General features: G+C 33.9%; 2 protein-coding genes across 5 annotated transcripts; both read left to right on the top strand.

Annotated features, from left to right (window-relative positions):
• Nucleotides 1-2,694: 2,694 nt before the first annotated feature.
• Nucleotides 2,695-11,139, top strand: LOC132633433 (uncharacterized). Of its 4 annotated transcripts, none has more exons than XM_060349848.1 (10): nucleotides 2,695-2,866; nucleotides 3,606-3,784; nucleotides 4,014-4,145; nucleotides 4,232-4,282; nucleotides 4,608-4,704; nucleotides 5,580-5,626; nucleotides 6,483-6,699; nucleotides 8,067-8,196; nucleotides 8,570-8,612; nucleotides 10,854-11,139. In XM_060349848.1, the coding sequence occupies exons 1-10, from the start codon at nucleotides 2,809-2,811 to the stop codon at nucleotides 10,893-10,895; spliced, it is 996 nt and encodes a 331-aa protein (XP_060205831.1). In that variant the 5' UTR covers nucleotides 2,695-2,808; the 3' UTR covers nucleotides 10,896-11,139. The 4 variants fall into 4 exon arrangements, with proteins under 4 accessions (XP_060205831.1, XP_060205830.1, XP_060205829.1 ...); XM_060349847.1 differs by having other exon boundaries at nucleotides 10,827-11,139; XM_060349846.1 differs by having other exon boundaries at nucleotides 8,570-8,630; nucleotides 10,827-11,139.
• Nucleotides 11,140-20,188: 9,049 nt separating this feature from the next.
• Nucleotides 20,189-22,545, top strand: LOC132634374 (transcription factor bHLH87). Its single transcript, XM_060350632.1, has 3 exons — nucleotides 20,189-20,390; nucleotides 20,534-20,676; nucleotides 20,954-22,545. The coding sequence occupies exon 3, from the start codon at nucleotides 20,994-20,996 to the stop codon at nucleotides 22,212-22,214; it is 1,221 nt and encodes a 406-aa protein (XP_060206615.1). The 5' UTR covers nucleotides 20,189-20,390; nucleotides 20,534-20,676; nucleotides 20,954-20,993; the 3' UTR covers nucleotides 22,215-22,545.
• The last annotated feature ends 2,804 nt before the right edge of the window (nucleotides 22,546-25,349 follow it).

Below are 25,349 nucleotides of genomic sequence, written 5' to 3'. Positions count from 1 at the left end.
TCTTGATGATATCATTCTTTTGGAGGAATATTTTTGTTATCTTCATGAATTTATCAAAAAAATAAAAATAAAAATAATAAAAAATAATATATATATATATATATATATTATAATACAAAAGACTATTATTTGGATTTGTAGAATTTTCTAGAGGAATGTATATAAGAAAATAGGCTCGATTAAAGATTTGTTTTTTGTTAAATGTCTAAATAGAGCGAACTACAGATTAAGACTATCACTTTTTTTTTTTTTTTTTTTTTTTTTTAGGGATGATGGATTATGTAGTTTGCTATGAAATAGTGCAAGTCTTCTGAACGATAGCCTAATGTTTTATATTTTTTCCCGTAACTATTTGTTATTGGTTATATTTTGAATTCTTGAAATTAAGATTATAGTATAAGCACAAAAATATTATTTAAATGCATAGAAAATTAAATTATGTGTTGACCGTTTATTTATAAAATATTTAAAAGTGATTTTATCAATTTTTATTTAGTTTTTTTAAAATTATAATTCTCTCATTTTCATCTTACCTTATTTTGCAAATCTAATTCTATGAATACAAAAGAAGAAGAACAAAAGGATGATACAAAGATTTTAAAAGATATTAAACTAAACCATGTGCTGAACATTTTTTACACTGTTATTCATGAAACTAATATTATATCATAAGATTACAAAATTATTACAATAATACATAAAAAATTATGTATTGTTTTGGATTCTAATTCAGTTCTTATATTAAATATAATATTTATTTCATATTTCACTATTATTAAAATTGAATGTTTGATTATAGTAATATCATTTTCTCGGTAAGATATAAGATTTTATTTAGATTTGGCAAAATGGCACAACATGGTATCGGCATCAATAGTTAAGCGAGACCGGAGGATATTGAAAAAGAGCAAACATTACTGACAATACAATTATATCGAGCAACAACCGATAGTATTACGATTGGGGAATGTAATGAGATTAAATTGATCAAAAGTAAAGATGGATATTTTATTACAAAAAAATAACAATAATTATTCATATTATAATATAATAACAACGCGAAGCGCGGACATATACACTAGTTTAATGTTTATTCCAAAGAAACAATGAACGAGAAAGTTATTTCCTATAGTTAAACGTCTTAACATAAAGTTGCTTTCCTGTGGTAGATAATATTACCCCTCCCTCCGTTCCAATTTTTTTAAAGATTAACCACTTTGGGGAGTCATAAACTAGCATTACAAATACTATTTTTTGCGCTGGAATCTTTGCTGTTTTTCCTTTTTTCTTTTTGTGTTGGAGCAGTGTGCTAAGTGATAACAAAAACAATGCAATTGAGCTATGAGAAACTTCAAAATAAGACCTCTCTCCAATCAAAAACATCTCCAATGGATCCCATGTTACTGCAAATGTTCTAACTCCAAATTTTTCAATAATTAAAAGTTTAAAACTAAACATCCTATGGTTCTGAAACCGGAAAATCCAAAACTCAACTCGATTAACTTTTTTTTTTTTTTTTGTTCCTAAACTATGCCCAACCTTAGTATGAATCAAAATTAAGCCTTTCTTTACTCAAATATTGAAGATGATGATCGAGATTTTGTTTATAAAAGTCCGGTCACAAAAATTGATTTTGAGATAAAATATCAAGAAGCTGCTCTTTTTTCCCCACCTAAGAAGAGAAGATGAAGGAAAAGAACCAAGACAAATTTTCAACAGAAGGACAACTTGTACCACATCGATTTGACATGGATAAGGAGATAAATATTTTGTTTTATGTGAACTTATTCTTTTAGTCCGTTTAAACAGATTTTTTTTTTCTAAATATAACAATAATTAATATAAACTTCATATTTACCCATTTGCTTCATTGTCAACAAAAATAATTATTTTCAGAGTAGAGTATAATAGCATTCATTTGTTAACCAAGTACTAGTCATGAGGCAAAGGAAACCGATGGCCCTGAAACGGAAGACATCAAGCCTCAAGTCCAGCCAGCGTTAATTGCTACGTTTGATTTGGGGGTCACTGGACCACGAATGACTTAAACTCTGTCCAAAATTGACCCAACTGTAGATATTGGAAGAAATTGCATGGTTTGTTCTTCAAATGGGTTGGTCTTATTTTTACCTTTCAAATCGAACTTATGCCAACCCTGAAGCATCGATAATCGAAATTTTCATTTGATTTAGTGGCCTCTCCTTCAGCCGACCCTGAGGCACATTATATTCGAAATTAGTGTTTGGCCATGAAAATTCCACATATAACTACAATTTGTATTTGGAATTTGAAGAACAAAAAAAAAAATTCACTTTTTTCGCAATCAAAATAAGTACATTTCAATAAAAAATACTATTTATAAAAATTATTGTCAAAACAACTCCAAAATTCGAAAAAAGTGTTTTTTTTTTTTTTGGGTTTCTATGGCCAAACGCCTACTTAATGGGTAATATTTTAGTTGCGCTTTTCAATTTTTCTATCTATGGCCAAGAAAGTTTCGCAGATAAAATTTGCATGTTGACCCGTGCTGATCCAGTAGTTATATATATAGCACTAGTATCTGATAAAAAAATTAAAAATAAAAAAAAATCATGCAAATCGCTCTGCCTGAGACAGAGAGAGAAAAAGAGTACGGCAAAAAGCATGAAGCAAGAGGCGCATGCCTGAGCAGAGTACCATAATTTGCAGGTATTTAGGGTCTTTCCAGTGCTTCATTTTCTGTTGCATCCATTGAAAAATAGCAGTAGTTATTATGGATATAAATGTGTAAAGTTTGATTGTTGGTGGTGTTCATTTCAAAATCATATTATGGCTTTAGCTGCTAGTCCTCACCAGACTTACATTCCTTTGCCATCCTCCAATTCAGGTAGTCTTTTACTCCGATTTTACCTTTGTAACAACTATTGTTAAAGTTTTTATTGGTCTAGTCTCTGGATTTCAGTTCGTTGCCCTTTATATGATGTTTGAAATTCTTCATTTTATCCCTTGGATTTAACTCTACCTGCTAGTTGTAAATGGGGTTTACTCTGTTTCATTCTCCACTTTCCATTTTATTTTTTCTTCTTCCTAAAATATCATTAACTCTCTCCAAATTTCTATGACTCTTGGCTTTTGAAAAGTTTCAGAGGTTAGGGTTCTAGATTTTGTTGCTATATGCTTCCATGATTTATCTTTTGCATACCACTATAAGTATTCCCTCCGTCCCAATTTATTAGCCACCTTTTTAATTTCGAGGTTCAAACAAGTCTTTTTTTTTTACCGTAATTCTTTCACATATTGTCTTAATATTTTGAATTGTCAATTATTGTGACTTATAATACTTTTTCCCTAGTTTCCAAATATGTAATTTGAAGATTCCATGCCCGAATTCACGTTCAAAATTAATTTGTTTGACTCTCAAATTCCGAACTGTACCACATAAATTGAGACAGCGGGAGTAATTGCTATCTTGCTTCAAACTGACTATGTGTGTTTTACCCCTGACAATCGTGATAGCCTTTTGTCTTTTTTGCTGCTCGTTTTCACGCTGTTAGTTTTTTTTTTTTTTGGATAGTGATGTTAGTTGCAGGTCTATATTCTTATCACATTATCATGCATTTGAGCAGGTGGTAGGCGTGCCGCCGATCATGAAGTAGTTCTAAAGCCAGTCCCCATTTTTATCGTCATCCATGAATCTCAACTTCCAGCCACATTTCTCTATCCTTCCCCAAAAAATGAGTTGGTTGTTGGACTTGACTGCGAGGGTGTTGACCTCTGTAGATATGGAACTCTCTGTATTGTGCAGGTTTTTTTTCTCAGTTCTCACATGTTCTGAGTAGATACCAAACGCCTTGTCTCACTTGATTGCCAATATTATGATGTTATTCAGTAGTAGCTTTGTAAGTCTATTATGAGTAGCTTTAGTTGAAATGTTGAATATAGGTTGTAGGTTTATAGGTTTTATGATAGAATTTGAGTGGGGCTTGACCTGATTATTCGTCTTCTGATTGACCTTTTCTCATTTAAATTAACAGCTTGCTTTTCCGGATGCTATTTACTTGGTTGATGCGATTCGCGGTGGGAAAAAGTTGATTAATGCCTGTAAACCTGGTCTTGAGTCTATTCATGTCACAAAAGTTATTCACGACTGCAAACGGGATAGTGAGGTCTTATAGAACTTCTTTTAGCCTCCTCTAGTTTCTCCTTTCCTCTTGTATCATTTTTGTCAAATTCTTTCCTTTTTCTTTTTCAGGCATTATACTATCAGTTTGGTATCAAGTTGCACAATGTTATGGATACCCAGGTTAGCTTCTTATTTTCTTGGACCTTTATCTGATGATTTGGCGTCAGATCAATGATATCTTTTTCATTAGTAATGCGAAAACCAGGACTGAACATGACCCTCTAATGAGATGCTCTTTTTTAAGTTGCTGCCTACGATGATAACTTCTTCTACCATGCAGTGAAAAATCTATCTTGGATGATTAAATGAATCATTTCCCACTGATTCCTTATTTCAGATATGGTTAATTTAATGCGAAGCACTCCTGAACATTAACTTACTTCCAACAGCAAAAAAAAAGTTGCTTTTACACTCCAGTCACTGTTTATCTTTCCATTTTGTGCAGATAGCATATTATCTGATAGAGGAACAGTTGGGGAAAAAGAGCACACCAGATGGCCATATCTCTTTTGTACACCTTCTTGTAGATCCACGCTATTGTGGTACTATGTCCCTGTTCAACTTCTATTCATCTTTCCTGTAGTGACTGCACCAAGTTTATGAATTTTGGGTGGTTAAATGCAAAAACTCTTACTGGATGATAAGTTTGGTTTATTTTTGGTTCCTGGAAGCATCTTGATTTGGTTTTGAGAAATTAGATCTATAAAAATCCAAATGTCACTAGTTATGGTTTTTTGGTTAAAAAAAAAAAATTCTTGTGATTTTTAAAATTACAGCTGATAATGCTGAAAAACAAGGGCAAGGATTATGTAGAATTCGGTAGTGATTATACTTGCTCTTATGGTTTTTAATCATAAAAGACTAAGGAAAAGAATTCAAAGTTCCCTATTTCAAGTGCATCTCATTCTTTGAGGGATGTCTTTCACCATTGTGTTAGCCATGCATTTAGAGAGATGGCATTGAAAATTGATACTATTCGGTAAGTTCTGACTAGGGAACAAATTAATATGCATCTTTCAAGTTGTCACGGTAATGAATACATGTAATTTGTTGGGAGGATCCTTCTAGAGGAAATCATTTTTTCCTGCTAGTTCATAACATCAAATTGTAAAAAAAGAAAAAAAAAATGAAGCAAAAATTCTACATTGCACAGCAAGAATTCTTCTTGATTCCGACAATATAACCTCAAATATATTTTGCACTTCCAGTGGAACTTGTCGCTCTAACCGCCTCTCCTCTCTGACTGTTTTTTATCATAAAAACCTAGGGCATGCAATGAACTTTAATGATGATCATGAGTAGAAAATGCTCGCTATTGGAAATTTCTCATAGTCAGTTGTAAAATAGAAGTTCATGGAGAGATTAAGTTGCTAATAGGCTTTCCTTTTTCTTTTGTATATCTTTTATGTGATTGCAGGTATTTCATATGTCGAGAAAAAGGAAGTCCGTTCACTTCTGAGAGAGGTTGGATTTTGTTTTACCTATTTCTCTTCCGTTGACATGCCTTCCATGTGGAACACGCATCCTTGGATATCATTCCCAGGCCACAGTTAAATAGTTTTACAGGAAAAAAAATTGAGGAAGTTCTTGGATCCTTTTGCCAAGAGGTTCCCAAAGACTTCGGTAGTAGAAAAATAAGATGAAATATATATGGTAACAATTACCAAGTAGGCACTTGGCAATAAGTAGTCTTCAGGAACTAACACGGTGCGAAACTAAACCAAAGTCTTACTATGCCTCTTCCCCACCTCCGAATAGAAAGAATACCAAAAGGAAAAAAAGAAAGCCATCCCCATATCCCTGCTATTGGAAAATAATCACCTAGTACTTAGAGTTGGCAAGGGATGGATTCCTTGACAAGATTTTCTTCGTCTGTTGCTTCACTTAACTATGTGCTCATCAAAATAGTTTTTTCTATTACACTGGTATCTGGACCAGCTTGCAGGCACCTCAACTATTCTATCCGATGGCTGCTACCTTCTACTAGCATAGGTTCGGGGTAACTCTGCCCACCAAGGCTTGAGCAGATCGGAAGAAATCACCTAATATTTTTTTTCCTCTGATGGGATTTGAACCCGAAACCATATGACTCTTCAAAATAGTTGTCAATCACAAGCAAATGGTCTTTCATTTTGATATGCTAGCCCAAAAGGCTTAGGTTTTGCTCAGTTATACATGATGAAAACTTTTCATGTAAATTCATTTTAGTCTCGGATTAACTATGTGGAGCTTCTTTCCATGCTGATGTACTCCCTTTTCCGCACCGTATCGTGGACTTATGTATCTTCCAGAATCATATTGCTTAGTTCCTTTTCTGCAGGATCCTCAGTTTTGGACTTACAGACCATTATCTGAGCTGATGGTCCGTGCGGCTGCTGATGATGTTCGATTTCTTCCATACATATTCCATAAGATGATGGAGAAATTGAGTGAACAATCATTGTGGAGACTTGCAGTTCGTGGTTCACTTTGTTGTCGGTGTTTCTGCACAAATGACAACAAATATGCTGATTGGCCAGCAATCCCTTCAATTCCAGGTAATCTCGATCTCTTCACCAAGGCCATGAATGCATATAGTGGTACCAGAAAATATATGTTGTTTCGTCCGGATATTATTGGAGATATTTTTTTTATTCCTTCATAACTATATTTAGGCCTCGGAGCCTTGTCCTGACTTTTGCCGGGTTTGATCACCTCTAAGTTAGTAGGAAATTAAGCTGCCCCATCATAACTATAATACAAGAAGTATTAGATGTGATTCAGGTAGGTGGAAGGCTGATTGACATGGCCTATTTTTGGAGATATAAATTTAAAATAGGACTGATCTTGAAAATTTAATCTGTGAAAGTTGTACAACAACAACATATCCAGCGTGATCCCACAAGTGGGGTCTGGGAAGGGTGGGGTGTACGCAGACCTTACCCCTACCTTTGCGGGGTAGAGAGGATGTTTCCGATAGATCCTCAACTCAAGAAAAGCGTTTATCAAAACAGGTTTGAGAAAAGTAGAAAAGTATGAGTAAAAAGCTACCCGCAAGGGTGACTGAGTTGGTTGAGCAGGGGATCTCCCAAATGGGGGTCTCAGGTTCGAAACACCCTGCATGCTTTCTCGGTCGAGATCGTCGCACAAATCTTGCCTAGTGCGGTTTACCTCTCCTGTATGATTTGCGGGCTATTACACTAGAGCGGGGTTTACCCTGTGCGCACCCAAAGGGTAGCGGATGTGGGTTCCTTGTCATAAAAAAATGCGAGTAAAAAGCTAAGATAAAAATCTCGAAGAAAAGAAATGTATCGACAACAAAAATAGTAAAGATAGCCAAAGTAAAGGAAATAAACATAGTAATAAAATTGAAGACTAAGATAGTGGTAGAGTAATAATACTAATATTGGTAAAAGAAACAACCGTAGTAATACAATTGAAGAATAAGGTAAAAGACATATAAAGTGCCAAACCATGATCTTCTCCAGAAAAGAGAAAAACTGCTCGACTACCTACTAAACTTCTACTCTAATCTTATCTAGGGTCATGTTCTCAGTGAGCTGGAGATGTGTCATGTTCTGTCTAATCACCTCTCCTCGACAGTAGACCTATCACTACCAACGTCTTGACCCTCATCACTGGGGCGTCTATGCTCCTCCTCCTTACATGCCCAAAACATCTCAGCCTAGCCTCCCGCATCTTGTCTACTACTGAGGCCACTCCTACCTTGCCCCGTAGATCCTCAACAACAATAACAACAACATACCCAGTATAATCCCACCATGTGGGATCTGGGGAGGGTAGAGTGTATAGACCTTGCCCCGTAGATCCTCATTCCTATAAAATGTTATGTTATCAAATTCTTGATAATCTTAACCAATAAAATGTTAGTGCATTCTTGCTAAAATGTGATTCGTCCTGTCAGAGTTCCTCAATGTGGAAAGAGATACTTTGGAAGAGGAGATTCTATCGGTACTTGATGTGCCACCCGGGAAAATGGGATGTGTTATTGGTAGAAAAGGGTCCTCAATTTTGTCAATCAAAGAATCATGCAAGTAAGTCTCTCCCTTTCATCATTCTTGTTAGTTGGTTTATAGCCTGTTTGGCCGTGTTTTTGGGAAGTTAAAAGTATTCATTTTTTTTCAAAAACTGCTTATTTTAGAGAATTAAGGTGTTTAACCAAGCTTTTATGGAAAAATATAAGTGCTTTTGAGTAGCAGTAGCTTTTCCTTAGAAGCACTTTTCAAACCTTGGTCAAGCACAAATTACTGCTCTAATATTGGCAAAAATGATTTTCAAATTGATTAGCCGAACACGAACTGCTAATCTTCAAAAGTACTTTGTCGAAAAACAATTTTCAAAATAAGCAGATTTTGGAAGCTTGGTCAAAGATGCTATTAGTGGGTCCTGATATGAAACATTTTGCAGGGCAGAAATCCTAATTGGTGGATCGAAGGGAGCACCAAACAAGGTTGGTAAATATAAACATGTACTCACTCCCTCCCTCTGAATTTACGTGGTGGTCTGATTGGACATGAACTATCTGTTGTTTATTATACTTCAATTATCGTATTATTATGTAGTAGTTACTGCTTCTTTGTTTTTCAGGCAACTTTTTCATGTCTTTTATACTGCTTCTTGTGCCGAGGGTCTACCGAAAAAAAGCCTCTCTACCTCCCCAAAGGTAGGGGTAAGGTTTGCGTACATTCTTCCCTGCCCAGACCCCACTATGTGGGATTTCAAGGGGTATGTTGTTGTTGTCCTCCTCGTCGTTGTCTGATTGGACATGGAGTTTAAAAAAGAAAGAAAAACTTTTGAAACATGTCGTGAAAAACAATCCATACACAGTTATGTGGAAATGAGAATTTTCAAGTTAAATTGTTTCTAATTATGGAAAAATATTATTCTTGTTGGGACAGACTAAAAGGATATACGTCGCATAAATTGGGACAGTGGGAGTAGCTCTTTACTTTTGAATTATTACCGAAGGATACATTCTTGTACTTTTTCCTCTCATGTCATCTCTATTTTCTGGGCCAATTCATGCACAAGTTTACAGTTCAAAATTAGCACTTGAGTTCTGGTGCACTTATCCCCTGCACATACATTGCTAGGGAGGAAGTTGGTCTGCATGATTCTGGTGTCTAGACAGAGTTCATTGGTGTATGTGATCAATGTAGGTGGGGTTGTTAGACGGAGTTTTTACCTAGTAAGGGATGGAGCGTAAGCTTCGCGCCCCCTTAATCTTTAAATTCTGCTAATAGATAAATTAACAAAAATGCGAGTACTAAATAAAATAAAAATAAATATGAATCGTAAAATTAAAAGATGAAATTAAATGTTGAGAAAATTTAATACAACAATGATATATGAATGATACTATCCTAAAACTTAAACAAATAAAGGAGGAATATTAACTTAGAAAGAAATGTCATATGTGCCTCTTAAAAAATAAGTGAATCTGGAAATACTTTTAGTACTATAATTTAAAGTTCTCTTCAAAGAGTACTATTGTCATTAACACTCAAGAGTGGGGCCTAGTGCTCAATGAAGTGGGTTGAGAACCATGAGGTCTCAGGTTCAAACCCCAGCGGAGACAAAAATACTAGTTGGTTTTTTTCCATCTATCCAAGTCTTGGTGAATAGAGTTACGGTACTTGTGCTGGTGGGAGGTAGCAGATATCCCATGAAATTAATCGAGGTGCAAGCTGGTCCGAACACCACTGTTAATAAAAAAGGCTACTCTTGTCATTATTGAATTTCGGTCCTTATAGAAATAATTCTCAATTGTATAATACAACTCCATCACGTTGTGATTCCCACAAGTTAATAAATCAAGAAACAACTCAGAATGCTATGATTCATCACTAAAAGAGTAAACGTTGACTAGAATTATTTGCATATGTTAATCACTAAGACTTGACTATGAAATAAACAAGTTCATACCTCAGAAGGACAATATTGCTATCATTTATCAACGGGATTCGAGTAGAGAAACAAGATTTGAATATGCAAATATAGAGATTGAAGAGTGAAAACCTTGCAAAAATTAAGACAGATTTTTCACAGACAAAAGTTTCCTCTAAATTCACTCTTATGGTGTTCTTAGTTGGAGAATATGTGATATTAGATCTAATTTTGAGTTGAAATATTCTCAAACTTCCGATTTGTGAACAATGAAAAGGACTTTTAGAAGAGTCAAGGAGAGTTAAGAAATTTGAAGGTCTAGGCTAATTACACCTAATTGCAGAGAAACTGTGGGATGAGCCGCATTGAGTGTTGGGCTTGTTCGTAGTGTATGTCCGGGTGTTTGAGGCTATGTCTCACGAGACGAGCCTTTTACTTCTGGCCTAAGGTTTTTTTGCCTCACTCCAAGGCGAGCTCCAGATGAGTCTCAATTTTGCCTTTCAAAATATTTTATTTGAAAAGGATTCCTTAGTAATTGTTTGCACCGGTTGAAATGCCTGCGTGCCTGAGAGTTGCATTTTAGCACGTAAATATTAGCCTGGGAAACGATGAAGTTGAGTAATATGATGTATTAAAAGTGGAAGCTAACTAAAAAGATAGCTTGATTTTTTTATGTTCGAGGGTGTTGCCCACTTTGTGGGATTACACTGTATGTTGTTGTTTGGTTTGGGGGGCGTTGATTTGATACATATAACACCAATCTTCCATCTTTGATCAGGTTTTCATCATTGGCCCCCTGAAGCAGGTAAGGAAAGCAGAAGCCATGTTGAGGGGCCGGATGTTATGAGATACTTTTGACCTTTTTGCTGCACCTCAAAGCTGGAGCTTTGTGTTCATACCACTTGATCATCATGCTAAGCAAAAACCTATCTCCACTTTTGTTTTGCTAATATTCACCTTGATCTTCCATGCCAATTCGTCTCACATTCGATGGGGTGCTAAATGGGTGCATCTTTTTGGAAGTATCTGTATTTGCTTTACCATTACTTGGTTTATGCGTGAAAATGAAAAAGATTGTTTTAGCTCCCTAATTCCTCTCTTTTCAGAGTCGTAAGAATGTGTGGGCGTTTTGTAATGATGGTGTTTGGGCCAGCTTGCCTATTGGGTAACTCTGCCCACGAAGGCCTGGGCAGAGAAATTACATAGTGTTCTTTGTCTCTATTAGGATTTGAACCTTGATTTTCCATGGTTTTCACCCACTTTAGTGATTGCTAGGGCAAACCTTTAAGTGTCTTGTTGTAAGAATGTCTTGACGAGGATGGTCAAAATTTTAGCGTGGACATTGTTCTATTAGTCAGTTGCGAACTTGATTGATGGAGTGGTCACTCTGCTTTGGGATCATTGTCATGCCTACGGAGTGGCCAGCTTGGGAATTTTGAGAATACTACTGGAATAGGAGTGGACTATAAGATTGCCCAGTTGTAATTATTGTAGTGGAGCCATGGACTTAGTTCTAGAAAATGTTGAGAAAGTGACAGAACTTTGTGAAAGGGATAAAACGTAGCCCCCCCCCCCCCCCCCCCCCCCCCCTATTCACATGACCACTCGGTGACTTTGGGGGTTGCGGACAAAAGAGGTCGTTGGGGGGCTGAGGCCATTGAATTTGACACAATGGTACTGTTCAATGCATGTACACCAAATGTTTCTACAAGACTACAACGCAAAGAAACCTCTTGAATGCAGAATTGAATTGATGTTGGCCTTCCCCGATATCCTTTTATGTACTATTCTGCCGACTTGTGGTTCTTCATTTCTAGTAAATGGGAGCACGATCTCTGAGAAAAACAGCTCCACAAAGTTGGCTATGATGGGGCCAGTTCTCATTAAGGCATCTCTCTGATCGACTTGAGCTAATTCACACCAAAATTTGAACATATTGATCCGTATCCTTTGAATATTCGTAGTACAATAACAACAACTACACCACAATCTCAAACAAGTTTAGGATGCTAAATAAGAAAGACTAATATATATGTTCTTTTCATCCTTAATCGATGACTCATCTAGTGTCTTAGATACTTATATTGAGTCCGGAGCCTAAGGGGCATATTTTTGCACCCAAAAGACCAAAGGGGTTTATCGTGGACTGCCCCACGTTTTGCAGCTCCTTTTAACAGAGCATTGTAACGTCTGTCTTCAACAAAAAAAAAAAAAAATACTAAATCGTGGACCAATCCACGTTTTGCAAAGATTTTTTTTTTTTTTTAAAATCGTGGACTTGTCCACGTTTTGCAAAACATGTTTTTGCAACTCGTGGAACAGCCCACGTTTTGCAAAAAAACGATTTGCCTCAATTGTTTTTGGCTAAAACGTGCTGCTGTCTATTCCGTTTATTTTATTGTCTTGTTCTCTTTTTTCTTTTGTCCACTGAGCGTTTTTTGTTCTCTCCAACTTGAGGAAATAAGAGCTAAATGAAAGCATCAACTTTATGAATTTTACAAGATCACGATGGAAAAAAAGTTAGAAGGTCAAGCCGTATTAACATGTTATGTTATACTCACTTTTAATATGAAATGAACTTTTCTGAGTTTTAGACAAGATTTCATCATAAATACAATAATTACCTCAAGTTTCTCACCTCTGGGTTCATAATACAATCAAACCTCTCTATAATGGTAGCGTTTGTCCGAAAACTTCATGACTGCTATTGTAAGGTGTTGTATGTATACTGACATTTGATGTTAGATTTCATTTAGTTGTTATAAACAAAACTATGCAATTTTTTTTTTTTTACTTTTTATGCTAGTATAAATGAAACCAAAAATACTTGTTAATTTTAAAATTCCAATTGATTTTCATATTTCATTAATTAAAAATTGAAAAGACTAATAAATTACTAAGAAATCCATAACTAGTTATACCATACCGATAAAGAATTAAAATCTAAGGAACATATGCATTTAAAATTAATTGAAAATTTAAATTTTCAAATTTGATGTAAGAGCTCTAAAATTGTAGATTGTTTCATAAATTCCAGTCTCTTAGTAATAATATAACGTTTGAACTGACGAAGATTTTTACTTTCAGCAAAAGGGAAAATAGCTTTCCCTTGAAGGTTGTTTAAGAACATAATAGTATAATTAAAAAAAAATAGATATTCATACTTGAAATTTACTATGTACATGACATTAATGATGATAATCATAAATATTTTAATATTTTATTTTATAGATAATATATTTCTTACAAAATATTATTACACAATATTTGAGTGTGGCTATTATAGAGAGGTAATTTTACAAAGAGTGTATCGCTATAATGAATTCCATTGCAGTTATAGGCAGAATGTTGTTATAGAGAAGTAAAATATAATATAAAAAATCAATTGCGGAGAAAATCAGGCCGTTATAGTGGTGAAATGTTGTTATGACGAATGACAATTATAGAGAGCTTTGACTGTAGACGTTAGTTTAATTTTCACGGTCCTTTTTTTCTTGCCAATTCCTCACTATAATAGAAAAATACAATAGAATCAAAATAAAAATAAAAAGCAGGCAATTTAAATAACCTTAACGATATTTTCATTAATGCAGAACTGCATCTACATGCAAATAGGGGTACAAGAAGTTTGGAAACGTGGACAGCACCACGTTTTAGCCAAAAACAAATTGAGGCAAATCGTGGACTGGTCCACGTTTTGCCCAAATCATTTTTTCGCAAAACGTGGGCTGGTCCACGATTTACCTTAGTATTTTTTTATTTTTTTAAAATTTTGTTGAAGACAGACGTTACAATGCTCCGTTAAAAGGAGTTGCAAAACGTGGGACAGTCCACGATAAACCCCTTTTGGTTTATTGTGAAAATACCAACCCCCTTTGATTTTTTAGGTGCAAAAATATGCCCTTTAGGCTCCGGACTCTACTTATATTGCCTCTTTAAGCAATACAAATACCACTTATATTGCCGCTTAAACACATTGATCCCTATACTTTGAATGGTAAATAGTAACAATTATAATAATTATTCATTATGTCAAATAAATTGACTTCGGTTATATGAATCATCACGTGTTTTGCAGTATTTTAAACAAAGAAGACCTAATATTCTGGAACTTTCTATAGGAGAATGTTATTGCATCCTTAATCAATGACTAATCTAATGTCTTAGATACTTGCATTCCCTCATTAAGTAATCGTTCAATACTACCAAGATTCCTATAGATTTAGGTTTATAATTCGTGCAAAAGAATGTCAAATCATTTTCTAAAAACAAAATGATACGAAGTAGATGGAAATCCAACAAGATAACCTAAACAAGTAATTTGACTGCTGTCATGAGAATCAAGAATAAACTAAATTTAGTACCAATCATGCATATCATGATCATCTGCAGATATCAAATAACACTTTAATAAATTAAACAAGGAATACTCTAGTTCTAATTTTAGAGAGTATCAATGTGATGATTCTCATGATCAGATCTGATGGTCCATATCAGCAGCTCCGATTGATTTCCCATATGGGAGATGTCTATCTGGTACTGTATTCAACCACGAAATTCCCTCCACGTGTACATGAGGCCGTTGTGTTCACGTGTGTACGGCAAGGATAATAATTTTATATTGAATGTTGATGATACCATAGTAGAAAGGATTTGTAGGTCCCATTTGGCAAAGCCGAGCCGATAGATAATGGCTTGAAAGTGACGTCATGGAAGCCGACAAGTTGACAACTCACGTCGAACTCTTATTATAACGCGAGATGCATTTAGCGTTTTTTTTTTTTTTTTTTTTTTTTTTTTTTTTTTTTTTTAAGTTTAGACGGTGACATTAGAGGATAGAACAATATGATAAAGAGCGTGTGGATGGATGGACCACTTCGTTTTGTGGGCCGACACTCATCTTAACGAGGCGTACATCTAAAATCGGCCCAAATTAGTTGTATATACCTTCATTTCAAATTTTACTTGGGAAATTAACTTAATTAAATAGCCATCTGCCAAAAAAGATAGCTGACAAATGTATAATGTATAATATATATATATATATATATATACCTCTCAAGGATATATTATGCCGAGGGTCTTTCAGAAATAACCCTCTACCTTTTAAGCAGTGGCGGAGCCAGGATTTGCGATAAGGGGGTTCAAAGTGTGAAGAACTAAACACGCAAAGAAGCCCAAGGGGGTTCAACATCTACTATCTATACATAAAAAATAATTTTAACCATGTATAAACAGTGTAGTTTTTCGCCAACGGGGGGTTCGGATGAACCCCATTAGCCGTATGTGGCTCCGCCCATGCTTTCAAGGCAATGGTAATTAGGTCTGTGTACACTCTACCCTCCTCAGACCCCACTCTATGGGATTGTATGTTGTTGTTGTGTGTGTGTGTATATATATGTGTATATTGGATAGCATATAGTTATTTTTCGCTGAGCGATCAAATATGTAACTCCCCTTTTCACATCCCAAAACCTAGAAATATTTCCAATTTCATCTCTTAAGTTTGAGACGTCATTCAAAAATTTGTCCCTACAACCAGTGGCGGACCCATGTGCAAATTTTGGGTGCTCCAGCACCCATTAAACTCAATCACGGAGTGTATAGCTGTATATAAAATATAAAGAAAACAGATATAAATAGTTAATAGAGCACCCCCGAACTCAAAATTCCTGAGTCCAGCACCCCCGAACTCAAAATTCTGGGTCCGCCACTGCCTACAACCTCTATAGTTGTGTAACAATAGAACTATAAAGTTTTAAGGTTAAGTACAATACATTTAATCCAACTTAATCTATGTCTAACAGAACAAATAATGCTTTTATGATATATATCTCATATACCTAGTTGTTGTTTTTGTATGGTTTTTAAATGCACGTTGTCTAATGTTTTTGGAGGAATTTATTTTCTATATCAAAATGCTTTTGTCTAAACAGAATGGGCAATAATTTTTAATGTATTAGATTAAACAAGGTATTTTACGTGCAATTGGACGAAAAGAAAGAATAATTGGTACGTTAAATTTTGTAAATCGTAATTGTTACTGTAGCAGCATATTAATAATGTTTTTGTCCGCTTATAGATTGTTTTTCTTGTTGTGGTTTATTGGAATTGTCTTCTACTTCAACTAAATTCCAAAAATATATTGTATTCTATCACAAAGAAACTTCTCATTGCCCCAAGGATAAATGACAAAAGCTTTCAAGGCTTGAAGCAACTTCAATTCATGACCTGTACGTACATCAAAGTAGATGATGTTTAAAAAAAAAAAAAAAAAAAAAAAAAAAAGAGTAATTAAACAAATGTAGAAAATAAAATCATCCAACTAACAGCTATAATTCCTGTTACGTGCAGATCACAATTCTGTTTTATTGTTGCATCCAAACCGATTTCTCTTTCTTTCATTTGTAAGATACAATGTCCTAGTTGGCTTTATCTAAGCTACAAACTCCCATTGTCTGCAAGAGTTTTTGCTACTATGCCACTAATGGGTGTGACATCGAAATAAATAAAGTAAGATGAAAATTGTGGAAGATCATTCAAAACGGATTCGGAATTTGAACTTTGTGAGTTCAATCTGCTAAGGTTTTTAGCATTTTAGATTTACTATTTGTTGTAATTTTACTGAATTTTTATACATAAATTTATGCTATGCATCGAAAATGTTAACTAGGTTCAGATGAACCCAATGACCGAGTGTTGCATTTGCCACTGGGATTAGAATGTCGGATTAAGCTAGTCCGAAGATACTCTTAATATGGTGTGATATTATCTGTTTTTTTTCAAGCCCACACAATTTTTCCAAAAGGCCCCACTACACCAATTCTCTTAAAAGTTAAAAGTATCATACACCTCATGAGTAACTTCTTCTTTCAACTGTCAATGTCGGACTTTGTTCATGCACCTAACATAATGATCGAATTGTGTTGGAGACAAAAGACACTAGGTGAGAGTTATCCAATTACCATGTGTTGGTAGGAAATAACATGGTACCCCACGGAATGTCAATGTATATATACAGGCTAGTTTGACCATCTACCTAGATTTATGTAGGTAGAATTATTCCATATTTATGTATTGATAGAAGATAATAGTTATCCAGTGAAATAATCGAGGTGTGCGCAAGTTGATTCAAGTAATATCTTTATCTAGTATGTTAAATTACGTATCAAATAGGCAGCGGCATATATACCTCAAGAAAGAGAATCACATTATTACGAGCTTAATTATTGGTGTCAAATGATTATTTGGTTTCAACAACTTTGGATATCAAAAACAAGTAAATTACAAGGTGAAGAAAAACACGAGCGTTGACAATTACAACTAGGAAAAAATCAAATCAATCTGTTTAATGAAATAGAAGGGGGTGGAAATTGATACAGAAAGAAGAAAATTGCTATGGCAACCCATTTCACTGAGCTGTAATGATGGGGCGCATGTGGATAGGATTCAGAGATTTTAGATGCTCTCTGCTAAAAATACATTGGCATATTATTTCTATTTATTTCGTAGTTTTTCTAAGACTTTTTTTTAAAAAGAAAAATTAAAAATAGAATGAAAAATACGGATTGATCTAATATCAATAAAGTGAGTGAGAATGATAGAGATTTTCAAGTTTAAATTCCAGCAAAAGCTAAAAACACTAGATCATTAATTTCTTTCCATATATCCAAACTTTGATGGACATAGTAATTTAATATATATGCTAATGGGAGATAACAAGTACATCATATAATTAGTCGATGTACGACAAGCTGGTCCGAATACCGCTATTTTAATAATAAAAAAAATAATAATAAAAAAAAGTGGGAGTGATAGATATTAGATAAGATGTGAAAAGACAAAGTCCTATATAGGAGCAAGTTGGTGAGCTTCTGATATCTTCACTTAGCTTCTGAGTTCTGACTCCTAACCATTTTGCTTGCCTGCCAACATCTATCTGCCTCCTCAACTCTTCCACTACGGCTATTTTCCTCAGTTCAATTTACTAGTATGTAATTTTATTTTCTTTTATCCGTTAGAAAAAGAGTATTCTTTTTAATTTAAAATTAATTTAGTTTAAATTTTTCTTTTTATGTTTAATAAGAATTTTTATAGTCATACAAATGTTAATGACATGTTTAAGACATCAAATTTTAAAAGTTTTTGATACTCACACAAATTTATGACATGTACGTTTAACACCATAAATTTCATAAAACTTTCTTTCTTAGCCCTATGTATCAAATCAAATAGATTCACATAAATTGGAATGACATGACACATAAATGATTTCATCCCTCCCTTTTTTTTCTTCTTACAAATTTTTTATAAGGAATAAATCCGTGGATAATGAAAAAGGAAGAACTTTTGTAAAGGAATAGATTTTGAGACTACTTGAATTTCAAAAATTAATTCATGAAATGAGAATTTTTCAAAATTATATAATTAACAGGATAACAACATATTCCTTCAATAAAAATTCGACATTGGAAAATTTAAAAATAAAGGTGAATCTACTTCTAATATCATGTAAAGAAAATAAAGTACAAGTCTGCTTCAATTCCAAAAGATATTAGATGAGGATTTTTTAAGGTCATATAACTATAAGGAGACGATATTTTATCATCTCAACCAATAAAAATGTGAAACATTCTAACATTATTAGATTACAACCCCCGTCTTTTGCTAAATCCATAATTCCTTGTAATTCACTTTTTGAGAGCCTGATCCCTATATGATTTAGCTATTCTATATTCCTTATTTTCTTGGTATTTAGCTATTCGTTTACTCTTCTCATTTCATTTTACCTGCTTAATATGAACGGACATGAAAATTATGAATGTAAAAAAGATTTTCGGTTCTTGTAATCTTAAATATATCTATAAAATATCTAGAAATTGAAACCAAAAATAAATCTGAACCGTAGAATTCCACATCTTTAGATGGTCCAGACCATATATACTCCTTCACAATGACATTTATTAGTTTAATTTAACAACTTTGTCACAAGTTACAGTTCTGCCTGGTCAACTGCTCCAAACTCCAACAAGGAATAAAAAAGTTAACTTTATTTTCACAATTGTATGTGGAGTACTAGCACACCTAAAAAGTTGGTTTAAAAAATGCAGGTTGCTGTTATTTGCTTTTGTCGAAAATTACTTTTACTAGCATTTGCGAAAAAGTTTACCTTTTCTCTGCCACAGCAATTAAAAGGGTATGATTGACCCTCGGTAATCTTGGTCATCATCATCTAAAAGAAGATGGTAAAAGGGTGACTAAAAAGTTAAAAAGTCACATCAACAAAAATATTGTTATGATTAAAGCTATGATTGTGGGAGTCTTCGTAAAGAAATAGAAAAATTGGCAAAGCCTAAAGTTGCCTTGAGGGATACACACTAACTTATATTTATAGGCGGATTTAAAATGAGTTACAAGTATTGAATTTTCGTTCTACTCAATTTCCACATCTGCTGACTGTGTAAATATTTCTTTCATTACCAACATATTTTAACTTGTGATAATATATATCTACTTTATTTTTTAGATTATTAATCACTTTTTGTGAACAATTACACATAATTATCTTTAGATGATCTGATAATATAAAAAAAATTCACACAATCAATATCTAAAATTTAAATTGGCCTTTATTTTTATTTTTTTATGATTTCTTTGGTACCCGCGTTGTAGCCCCATTAAATTCAAATTCGCACTAAAAAACTCACATCGAGAGTACACCGCTCCCTTATAAATGTGACTTCATACCTAGGACCCGAACCCCAAACCTCAAATTAAAGACATTGTGACCCTCGTTGGTTTAAACTGGCTTTAAAATACATGTGGTTTAATGAACTTTAGAGCACGCATGGAGCAGCAAGTGCTAGAGCAAGCAGATCAACTAAGCAAACCAAAAAGGACGTGGTCAGAGCTTTTCTCAATTCCTAAAATATTTAATAATTTATTAATTAAGAAAAACAACATTCAACTGACGGAATATAAATATATATATAAAAAAATACAACATTAAGAACGCATCTCAAAAATCTCATGCTCCCCATCTGCAAAACTATAGTCTTACAGCCCCACGAAGCTGACCAAAAAGCCTTATCTTCTCCTAAAAAAAACATTACATCTCCTGTCAACTCCTTGAACTATATATATATTCATATTTTATTTATACAAGTGCTAATAATATTTTCTCAATTAAATATATATATATACTTCACCTCCTTTTTCTTCCTTTCCATATATATAATTACCTAATGTCTTCCAAACAACATATTGCAAAAGCGGTCAAGAATTATAGCCTAAGCTAAAACAAACTCTTCTTTCACAACAGCTTGCAGTTTTCTGTTGTACGGTAAATCTCTTCGTTTTTTTTCCCTTCCTCTGATAGTATTTCATTTTTACAAGTTTTTGACCAGTTTCATCATATATACAAGTAGAAAAATTGTAGTAGCTGAAACTGACGTTAGCAAAATCTATTTTTGTATATTATCACAGATATTTATATGGATCAAGAATATGGTTGTTAGAGCCACTTCTGCGTTTCACCAAAAGCTGTGATTCTATATACAGACACCCTTCAAGATTTCATTCTGTCACATAAGGCCAACATTTTCTTGCAGGCTGCAGCTAACTTAACTGTAAGCTTCTTTTTTTCTTTCATGAAGTTAAATTTCATTCATTTTTATGATAAAGCTTCTGCAAGATTTAATTCTCACCGGAATATCTAGAAAAGTTCATTAATCCATTCAGAGGCGGATTCAGAATTCACATTTGTTGGGTTGAATATTTACGTTATTGCCACTGAATCCTATGAATTTTAGTGATTTTTCATGAGCGCACACATTTTCACTCCATGTAAAAAATACTGGGTTCATGAGTTGAAAGTTTATTAATCCATCACTCACATTTTTTCAGGTATAAAAGAGGGGTTCTTGCTATTGCAAAAGTACTATCAATGGAGAATTTGGATTGGGATGAAACTCCAGTTAATTTTGGAGCTTCATTTGATCCGATACACATAATTTCTAATTGGAACATGCCACAACGCCAAGAAGCTGCTCTTAGATTGGCTACTGATTCTATGGCTGATAAATCTGGAGCAGATCTAACCAGGGATTGTGCTGAAATGGGCTTTTCTTCTTCTCCAATGCTAAATATGCCTAATTACATTAGTGATAATAATCCAATGGGCCTAATGTCCGATTTTGGTGTCCAAATGTTTAAGCCAACAACTGGACTACTTTCAAACAGTAGATCTCTAGAATCCATTGATTGCTTACTATCCGCAACCACCACCAACAACACGGACACGTCAATCGAGGACGATGGCATGTCCATAATTTTTGCTGATTCAAATAGCTTGTGGAATTCGGGAGAGTCTACAAGCATTAATGCTCCCAAGCTGTCGCCAGGTTATCAACAGCTTTTGACCTGTCTGCCTGATCATAAGTTACTGGAGGAAGAAAAACAAAGAAAACGAAAACATTACGAGCCCATCAATGCTAATGAGCTTGATGAGGCGGTCTCACAATCATCTCCTGATCATAACAAGAGAAGCCACTATCAAGCTCTGGGAAATTCACCAAGCGAGTTCAATCTATTTCAGTCAGATAATTCGTTAAACGGAGATTGTGGTAATTTTCAGCTCATTCCGGAAAAGCAATCCAAGTGCAAGAAGCCCAGGTTAACGGAGAATATTAATAAGCGTCCAAGTTCATCAAACATCAATTTTCAACAAGCTAGCTCATCGGCATCCTCAATAGATCAAGAGCCCGATCCAGAGGCAATCGCGCAGATGAAGGAAATGATATACCGGGCTGCAGCATTCAGGCCTGTGAACTTCGGGACTGAAGTACTCGAAAAGCCCAAGAGGAAGAACGTAAGAATATCAACGGATCCACAGACAGTCGCGGCGAGGCAAAGGAGAGAAAGAATAAGCGAAAAAATTAGGGTTTTGCAAAGGCTAGTTCCAGGAGGAAGCAAAATGGACACAGCATCAATGCTCGATGAAGCAGCAAATTATTTGAAATTTTTAAGGTCACAAGTTAAAGCATTGGAAGCCATAGGCCAGAAACAAAATCCTTTTTCTTCAATACCATTTAATTATCCAATTCCCATGCAATTACCACATTTTCCACTACAAAACCCTAATCCAATTCATCGACCAAAGAGTTGACGTGCTTTTTTTGTTGAAAAGAAATCCAAGAGGAAAGGGACAATAAATTTGTAGTGTAAAGACATTTTTAGTTTCTTTCTTATTCTTATTTTGTTTTTGTTGTTATTATTCTGCAGACGGAGGTTCATTTTTTTTCTTCCTCCCCTCAGTTTTCAATTAGATGGGACTAAGAATAATTTCTAGTACGTTTGTAGGAATTGATAATTGTATTTGTTTCTTTGCATGGAACAAATAAGGCTTGTTCAGTTAGTAGGATAATTTCCCATGTCTAATTAAGTTTTCAAAAGTGTAATAGTTTAAGTTATATATCAAGTAATAAATTTTAACACCATCACATCATCCATATATATATAAAATGTGAAATTTGAAATTTTAAAAAATGTGAAATTTGCTTAGACCAATTAAATATGTGAAATTTGTAATTTTAAAAAATAAGATAAGTTACACCTATAACAAGTAAAGGTGACCTGATGGTATAAAAAACTACTTAGATTAACGTTATATTATTAAGATCATGAGTCCGAAAAAATTAGCTGATCTTGATCATTGAATTTGAGAGAAAAAACATGTACCTTAAGTTTTAGACCAATTAAATGGATTTAAATAACAAGTATACACTAATTATGAAGTTTTTTTTTACACTAAATCAGTGAATTTAATATGTGATACAAAATAGTTATTCCTATTATCAATTACTAATATTTATCATAAAATTACCTATCAATAAAAAAAAACTTATTGGAGTAGCTACCAATGCAGGAAAGTTAAATTCATTTTTAAAAAGAAAATAGTTATAAGGACTCGGACTCATCATTATTTCATCATGATATAACTGTGAATAGTAATCTTTACTGCCTAACTAATGATCCTTGATCCTTATCATGATGAATTCATGATTACAGACCCTTAAAGCTTCATGAGTAATTAACTCCCTTATTTATGAGCATCATAATGAAATCCACCGCCATAATAGATAAATTAATTAAAGGGATAGGACCAGATTCGTGTTTCACACCACAACATTATAGCTCAGTGCAAGGTGAAGATCTCAAAAGAAAGGTAAGTAATAATAAGGGCTATGATTGAGATCGAGAGCTTAAAAAGTGATTAACACTTTGTAACTGCACTTTTAACTACTATATTTAATTTAGATTTTTTGTACTTCAGACCACAATTTTAATTTGTTATAGATCTTGGAAAGTGAAGAATTTATTTCATATAAAGAAGTCAGAAAACCAACGCACAAAGGGACATCCTTTGTTAGTACAATTTGTGAATCCTAGTCAGTGGTCCTGTCTCCTTGATTCGATCCAAAGCGTGCCCCTCGGGGTTTTCACTTAATTCTTATTGCTAAGCACGTTTATTCTTCCTTTTTGGCAGTCATTGGTTTTTATTTTAATCCTGATCAGAATGTTTTATGCGAAAGAGGAGGATAGAAAATGATGGTTGATTTACACCAACACATATCAATTTACCATGGTTGATTTATTTAATATGATGAAAATATATTTTAAATAATTATGATTAACAAGTGATAATAGTGTGTTAACAAACACGTGTCATGCATTACTGGGTGGTAAAATAACACCCAGTGCAAGTAGTTTTTACCATGCAAACCATGGTATCGTGGTCTTGCTATATAAATTATGCAGTAAAAAGTGTGACTTAGCAGTCAATGAAATAAATCAAAATTACGTGAAATTGGGATTCAAATTTTACTAGAGTCAAAAAAATAACTAGGTGATTTCTTTCCATATTTGTAAGTTTGTGGATAAAATATCTGATACTCGTTTTGGTAGAATGTAGGAGGACCCAATGGGGAAGAAGGATTCAATATTTAAATTTAATGAATCCAATATATATTTATGTCCTCGCCATTGAATCCATTGAACTTTTGTATTATGGAGTTCAAAATTTACTCAGTAATTTTCAATATTTATTTATGTATCGTGAAAAAAAATATTGAATTCAATTAACCATTGAAACTACAATTTATCGGATGGAATATATTGTCCAAATACGCGCAAATGTAATCCTTGACATTATCATTACAGAAAATTGAAAGAAAAGAAAAAAGAAAAGAAATTGAAGCAGACATGTGTACAATTAATTCTTCTTGATGACGAGTAGGATGACGGTAAGGTAAAGTGGTGAATCTTTGAAAAATGTGGGGTTTGGGTTTTTGGTAGTATGTTGTAGGAGGGGTTGGGGGAATCACTTGTTTGATTGGATAGAAGAGGTTAGAGATTTTGTTTACTAAATATAGCAAGTTCTGTTAGAGGGAAGAAGCCCAGATCTGTGTACTTGACTTGTAGATATGCCCTACTTGGTATTTGTTTCAAATTGCATATAATGTGCACAAAATCTAACATATAAGATACCTAATTTGGGCCCGACTAATTCGGATTTGCTCCTTGAAATTTTATGTTGGGGTCTGGGGTAAAGAGCACGACCATTAAAGACGACTTCATTCTCAAAATTGAACCTGAAATCTCTGATCGAAGAAAGCTGGTATTTACCATAACTTTTAGTGGTGGCTAGCTATGATCTGATGCACTCGACAATCTTTAACTTGGTGTAGTGAATCAAATAGCTAGGACAAGTAGACTCATACCCGCATTAGCTAAATCAAAGTCAAATATTTATTCCTATGATCTCATGGATAAGGAATAAATAAATAGTTGACTTTACTTTTAGCTAAAACGGTTATGATATGATAATCTACTTGTCCTAGCTAGTTGATTCATTACACCAATTCAAAGACTGTCGACTGCCGACTTGTAACTGCTTCTTCTTGGTTGGCATTCGTTTTAATGCTTTGCTTGGTAACCAGAAAATGAAAGCAAAAGGAACGAAAATGTAATAGTTTTACGAGTTTAACTATTATATCACTTAAATATTAATTGCATATAACTTTTTATATCAAGCATGGAAGCTGACCTCATAACATGGTAAATCACTTGTTACATTAGAAAAAAACAACACTAATATTGTATTTTTTTACATCATTGTTGGTGTATATGATTCAACTCCTGTTTTTATTTGTTTACAACTAGAAAGAAATATATGTAAAAGATTTATGTTATATAAACTGATAGTGTATTTTTTTTTTTATTCTCATTATTTTTGTCGTCC

Source organism: Lycium barbarum, chromosome 3 (genome assembly GCF_019175385.1).
Source record: "Lycium barbarum isolate Lr01 chromosome 3, ASM1917538v2, whole genome shotgun sequence".
NCBI lineage: Eukaryota > Viridiplantae > Streptophyta > Magnoliopsida > Solanales > Solanaceae > Lycium > Lycium barbarum.
The sequence above is the reverse complement of the archived record's forward strand: the minus strand, read 5'-3'. Positions and strand labels throughout refer to the sequence as shown.